Below are 6,809 nucleotides of genomic sequence, written 5' to 3' on the forward strand. Positions count from 1 at the left end.
CGCCAGGGAATAGGCAGAGGATGCAGGAGGCCCTGGGGACGCTGTCGTGGGTTCTTGGTTCTGGTCAGAGGTGGAAAAACCCGGGTGCAGAAAGTAAAAACCCTGCCACATTTTTGCTCTAGCCAATTCAATGAACCAGCTGATCCTAATTACCACATCCCCTAAGCCAGGTTGATGAGCTAATTGGTGAAATCACCCGTGTTGAGAGCACAGGCAGAAGGAAAACCTAAGCAGGACTTTTACTTTGTCAATCCAGTTTTTCCACCTCTGGTTCTGGTGCACACCTCACAGAACAGGACAAATGACCTCACTTCCTTCTCCATGCTTGGCCGCCAGAAGCATCTTTTCAAGAAGTCCAGGGTCCTCCGGGCTCCCGGGTGGGTGGTGAGAGGGGATGAATGACCCCACTGAAGAACCTTGGCCCGGGCTTGACGAGGGACGTACAGGAGGCCCGGTGGCCCCATCCCAGGGCTGGGGTCCTGGCGTTGAGCTTGTCGGATGGCCTCCTCAACACCCCAGTGGACAGGGGCCACAATCCAAGACACAGGGATAATAGGCCCAACTTCACTCTCCCTGTTGTTGGGCGAGAATAGCCTGGAGAGAGCGTCCGGTTTGGTGTTCTTAGAGCCAGGGCGGTACGATAGGGTGAAATTGAATCGGCTAAAGAACAAGGCCCACCTAGCCTGTCGTGGATTCAGTCTCTTGGCTTGCTGGAGGTACTCCAGGTTCTTGTGGTCCGTCCAAACCAGGAATGGATGTTGTGCTCCCTCCAACCAGTGCCTCCACTCCTCAAGGGCCAGTTTGACTGTGAGCAGTTCCCGATCCCCCATATCATACCAGGACTCCGCAGGGCTCAGGCGGTGGGAGAAGTATGTGCAGGGGTGCAGCTTTCCCTCCGAATGTTGAGAGAGGAGCGCGCCGACGCCACTGTCCGAGGTGTCCACCTTGACGACGAATGGTTGCGATGTGTCTGGGAGGACCAGGATGGGTGCCGTGCAGAAGCGGTGCTTGAGGTCCCTAAATGCCTTTTCCGCCTGAGGAGACCAGACAAAAGATCCACCTGTCTTCTTGGTGAGGTCCGATATGGGCGCTGCTACAGAACTGAAGTTCCTGATAAATTTGCGGTAGAAGTTAGCAAACCCTAAGAACCGCTGAACTTCTTTAATGGACTTGGGAATGGGCCAGTCCCGGACAGCCAGGGTCTTGGCTGGATCCATCTGGAGTTGTCCCGTTTGTACAATAAAGCCCAGAAAGGAGACCTCAGGAACATGGAACTTACATTTCTGGGCTTTGGCAAACAGATTGTTCTGTAGCAGCCTCTTGAGAACCTGGCGGACATGGTGGCGGTGCTCCTGCACGGTCTTGGAAAATATTAGGATGTCGTCGAGGCAGACGAAAACGTACTGATTGATCATATCCCTCAAGACATCATTGATAAGGGCCTGAAACACTGCTGGCGCATTGGTGAGTCCGAAGGGCATAACTTGGTACTCGTAGTGCCCAGACGGGGTGTTAAAGGCAGTCTTCCACTCATCTCCCTGTCGGATGTGGATGAGGTGGTATGCATTCCGTAAGTCCAACTTGGTGAAGACAGTGGTGCCTTGGAGCAGATCGAACGCTGTGGACATCAGCGGAAGGGGATAGCGGTTGCGCACAGTGATCTTGTTCAGGCCCCTGTAATCAATACACGGCCGGAGCCCCCCATCCTTCTTGCCGACAAAGAAGAAGCCGGCACCAGCGGGTGAGGTGGAGGGTCGAATGAACCCAGAGGCCAAGGCATCCTTGATGTACTCCTCCATGGCCTTGCGTTCTGGCTGAGAGAGGGAAAACAGTCTGCCACGAGGAGGGGTAGCCCCAGGGAGCAAGTCGATGGCACAGTCGTAGGCACGGTGCAGAGGAAGAACAGCAGCCCTGCTCTTGCTAAACACTTCTTTCAGATCCCAGTACTCTGTGGGAACTTGAGATAACTCGGCGAGATCAGGAGGCTTGGCAGGAGACACAGGAGAGCTAGAGAGCAGACAAGAGGCATAGCATGCAGGACCCCATTCCACAACCTGGCTTGTTACCCAATCTATACGAGGGTTGTGGCGGGTAAGCCAAGGAAGGCCTAGAATCACTGGGAACTCTGGTGAATGAATCAGGTGCAGGGATATTTCTTCTTGGTGACCTTGGGACTGGAGAAAGACTGGAGAAGTAACTTGGGTGACTCTTCCATCACCTAAAGCTTGGCCATCCAGGGCAGACACAGACAGTGGAACTTCAAGAGGAGCAGTAGGGACATTGATTCTGCGGGCGAAGTGGACATCCATAAAGTTTCCAGCCGCACCGGAGTCTAGCAAGGCCTGGCAAGAGTGGACAGACTCACCCCAGGAGATGGAGACCAGGATGTAGATTCCTTGGCCAGGAAGTTCAGGAGAGAGGGTAGGCCCCGTCACAACCCTTCCTCAGCTGGATGGAGCGGTCCTTTTCCCGAAAGCTCGGGACATGATGCTCGGAAGTGGCCAGGCTTGCCACAGTAGATGCAGCACTTGTCCCTCCCTCTGCGCTCCCTCTCAGATGCGGAGAGGCGAGTACGGCCCAATTGCATGGGCTCTGGACAGTCACTGGAGGAGGTAGACGGGCTCCATGTTGAGGCAGTGAGGCCGGGGAGGCTCAGGACTTGGCGGTGTTCTCTAATCCTGTTGTCAAGACAAATGGCATGTGAAATCAGAGTTTCGAGGTCATTTGGGCATCCGATAGAGGCCAGGCCGTCTTTGATGGGGTCAGACAAACCATGGTGGAAGGCTGAAACCAGGGCAGCCTCGTTCCATCCACTGACTGCTGCGAGTGTCCGGAATGAGATGGCGTAGTCTGCAATGCTTCCTCCTTGCCAGACGGACATGAGCTTCCTGGCTGCATCCTTACTGGTGTCTGCCTGATCAAAGACACGAAGCATCTCCTCCATAAGACAGTTGAAGAAGCCTCTGCTGAGTCGGTCATGACGGAGTTTTTCTGTTAGGGTTTTGCTGGGGATCGAACCCAGGTCGCTGGTGTAGTGATCCAGCAAACCCCCACTAGGCCACCAGGGGAATGACTCAAGTGCAGAGGAGTGAGGCGAAAGTAGAGTAGAAAAAACAGTTTATTTACAATATACAAAATCCCAGGGAAAAACAAAAGTATAATCCAAATGCTCAGAAGATCTCATCTCATCTCATTATCTCTAGCCGCTTTATCCTTCTACAGGGTCGCAGGCAAGCTGGAGCCTATCCCAGCTGACTACGGGCGAAAGGCGGGGTACACCCTGGACAAGTCGCCAGGTCATCACAGGGCTGACACATAGACACAGACAACCATTCACACTCACATTCACACCTACGGTCAATTTAGAGTCACCAGTTAACCTAACCTGCATGTCTTTGGACTGTGGGGGAAACCGGAGCTGCTCAGAAGATATACGAGAAAAATAAAAAATCCAAAAGTTCAAAGTCAATACAAAAAGCCAAAGATAAGAAAAGAAAAGGCAAAAATCCAAACGCTCAGAAGATCCCAAAATGGTAAACACAAAGTCCAAAATGTCCACAAGAAAACAAAGTACAAAAGACCACAAAGATAAAGGCAAGGAACTTGGAACAGAGATCTCAGGTGATAACATAACAGCACAAAGACTCCGTGACTAGGGACCAAACTGAGGAAGTATTTATACACAGGGCAATTAGAACTAGGCGGGGCAGGAAATAAGGAACAGGTGAGGTAAAAGCACATGAAAACAAAGGCTGTCAAAACAAACACAAAACACAGAAAACAGTGGCGGCCTCTAGAGGCCAAAACAAACATGACAAGATAAAGCAATAACAGCGGCCTCTAGAGGCCAAAACAGTCCCCAGTCCTAACAAATCTAAGTTTATATTATTAACCTTACTTTCATGTTATAAGTTAAACAGATGTTATATTAAACTTTGTCTTGTCAACATTTTGGAAATTGTTTGTGTTCATTGAGATATTGTTTAAAACGTTACTTTTCAAAGGGGGTGTACTCATTTACGCTGAGCACTGTATATTTGTGCACAGACTCATTGTGTTCATCTTAAAAAAGAAAAAACACTACCCCCAACAGTTATATTTTGTTTCTTTTTAGGGATATTATTTTATGAAGAGTTTTATGGCATATCACTGATACACATCATCTTGTTTGTGCTTGGGTAAGCACTGAATTAAAGGTTACATTGCATTGAAATACTTTTTTTGCTCATTGTATACTGACAGGATATTCCTATGTATTGACTATGGATGCTGTTCTTGATCATTATTAGGTGCTTGTTAGCATTTACTGGAGTGTTTCTGATTGCTAGGACACGACCTAAAATCAAAATGGACAGAATCTTCATCTCTCTGGGTCAAATCTCAGGTATGTTTATCAACGAATAACAAAAATCCACTTAGCTACAGTGCTGCTCTAATGCTCTGTGTTTCCCAGGGAAGGGCAGCACTGCTAACATGCAACCAGAGACAAAGGACAATAAATGTGGAGGTCTGGCTTCCAAACTTGTATGCAACAGTGGAACGCAGCAGGACGACTCTTAGATCACCACCTACTGGACTATTGAGCATAGTGAAATGTGTGTGTAGTATATGTGTGAGGCAGAGAACTCTAGTGTGGTAACTGTCTGAATACTAAATGTGGGCTGTAGGCTCATGTATTAAGCTTCATAAAGAAGCAATGAATTAGAATTGGCTGCCTATAGAGCAGACTGGATCAGCACTCCTACTGACATACACCATTCTGATTGGAATAAGCTTAAAGGTATTTGTAAGAGGTTAAATGCAACTGGAAAGGAGGGGCCACTTTAATTCAGAATAATCCCTATTTATTAACAGCTTTCCTCTAATAGTTTATATACAAGGTGGGGCTTATTTACATTTTTCTTTCATTCTGTAATAAAGTATGGTAATAGAAAGAATGCTTGTCTGGTTATTGCTGAAATGTAACAAAGTTGGAACACTCTCACTGTGAAAGATTGAACTACAGTGGCTTCATTATTGAAGTTGGGCTTCATTATTGAATTTTGCATAGAATATTCTTACATACCAGTCCTGCTGGTCCAGGGAATCAAACCAGCAACATTTTGGTCTCAAAACTGCTTCTCTAACCATTAGGCCATGGCTTCCCCCCCATTTTTCCAAGTCATCAGAAATATTGGAACACATGGCTAACAAGTGTTTCTTGTTACCGAGGTGTGCCTAATTGTTCAAGTAATTAATAGCATTGAATGCCTACTCTTGTTTTGAGCCCTGGGTTTCGCCTATGAAGACTACATTTGTTGTTATAAAGGAAAACCAAAGAAAGAAACCACCAGTGTACTAACAACCAGACAACGAAGAGGTCAACCAAGGAAAACAACAGCTGTTGCTGACAAATATTGTGAAGAAACATTGCTGATTTGGGGTTTTTCTTCACAACTCAGTCAGTGACATCAAGAATCTCCACATGTAAAGGGTGAAGGCATCACAATCCACTATTGGAAGAAGACTTCAAGAATAGAAATGCAGTGTTAATACTGCAACATGCAAACCACTCATCGGCAGCAGTAAGAATCAGAAGGCAAAATTGGAATTTGCAAAATAGGGAAATACAGGAGATGAGCCACAAAAGTTTTAAGGGCTGGTGATGGAAAGGCCAAAGTGTGAAAAAACAAAGATCCAAAACATACAAGCTTCTCGGTCAAGCATGATGGAGGCAGTGTCATGGCATGGGCTTGCATGGCTGCTTCTGCAACTCACTAATCTAAAGCACACTGCTAACACAAGTCTTCATCGGGGGAAAATGCTGAAGGTTTTAGACTGGCCAAGTCAATCATCAGGCCTTAACCCAATCGAACATGCATAACTCCTGAAGAGGAGACTGAAGAGAGAAACTCCACAAAGCAACTGAAATAAGCTGATGCAGGCATTGTACTTTCTGCCTAATTCCTACACCATTATGTATATAATACATTACACTTATTTTCATACGAAATGATCTCAAATACCAAGGTCACAGAGCCAATATTTTTAGAAATTCTACAGCAATTTCCTTCATATTTAGTATTTTGAAAATATATTTAGTTTCACGTGGAATTGTCAGATTTAAAAAAAAACACACAAAAAACCCCATACATTATGAATGTTATCAAAATTAGGCAGAAACGAAAACAAGAAGCTGGTGAATAAGAAGCCAACTTGCTTTTTCACCTCGTTCTCTTTTTAAACTGCTACATAACAGGAAAGAATAAAGATACTTTTATGATAAAGAAATATATGTGAATGCACACCAACACACATCAAGGAGCTTTAAAAGGGCTGGCTCATCCTTCTGAGAATCCAGTTCATTGTTTTGCAAGCATCTGACTGCTACCTGCTAGCTCTCTGCAGCAAAACCTCTACAAATTCACTTTTAGTGAATAAATTTATTTCAGTTAAAAAGACTGGACTTTTCTCATTTTTTCAGTGCGGGATGAAGCTACTTCAAAAGGTGGATTTCTTTTTCTAACTTTTTTTTTTCTAATCTTTACAAGGGGTACCACTAATTGTGGAGAGCACTCTGTGTGTGTGTGTACAATCACACACACCCCATCCATTTCCCTTTCCTGCCTCTCATGACAACTCATCCGACCAAAGTACAGATTTTCACTGGTCTAATGTCCATTCCTTGTGTTTCTTGGCCCAAGTGATTTTCTTCTTATTGGTCTCTCAGTAGTGGTTTCTTCCTAGCAATTTGACCACGAAGACCCGATTCACACAGCCTCCTCCGAACAATTGATGTTGCAATGTGTCTGCTGCTTGAACTCTGGGAA

The 6,809-nt window shown here is 46.1% G+C and overlaps 1 protein-coding gene across 3 annotated transcripts in view; it reads left to right on the forward strand.

Annotated features, from left to right (window-relative positions):
• The window catches only part of LOC132867940 (NIPA-like protein 2), a 39,876-nt gene extending 34,997 nt beyond the window's left edge, over window positions 1-4,879 (forward strand). For 2 of the 3 annotated variants that reach the window (XM_060900912.1, XM_060900910.1), the window contains 3 exons: window positions 4,115-4,178; window positions 4,290-4,384; window positions 4,454-4,647. In XM_060900912.1, the coding sequence (XP_060756895.1) occupies window positions 4,115-4,178; window positions 4,290-4,384; window positions 4,454-4,560 (266 nt within the window). In that variant the 3' untranslated portion in view covers window positions 4,561-4,647. Of the gene's footprint in view, window positions 1-4,114; window positions 4,179-4,289; window positions 4,385-4,453 lie in introns of all 3 variants that reach the window. The other variant, XM_060900911.1, reaches the window with a different exon arrangement.
• Window positions 4,880-6,809: the final 1,930 nt, after the last annotated feature.

Source organism: Neoarius graeffei, chromosome 19 (assembly GCF_027579695.1).
Source record: "Neoarius graeffei isolate fNeoGra1 chromosome 19, fNeoGra1.pri, whole genome shotgun sequence".
Lineage (NCBI taxonomy): Eukaryota > Metazoa > Chordata > Actinopteri > Siluriformes > Ariidae > Neoarius > Neoarius graeffei.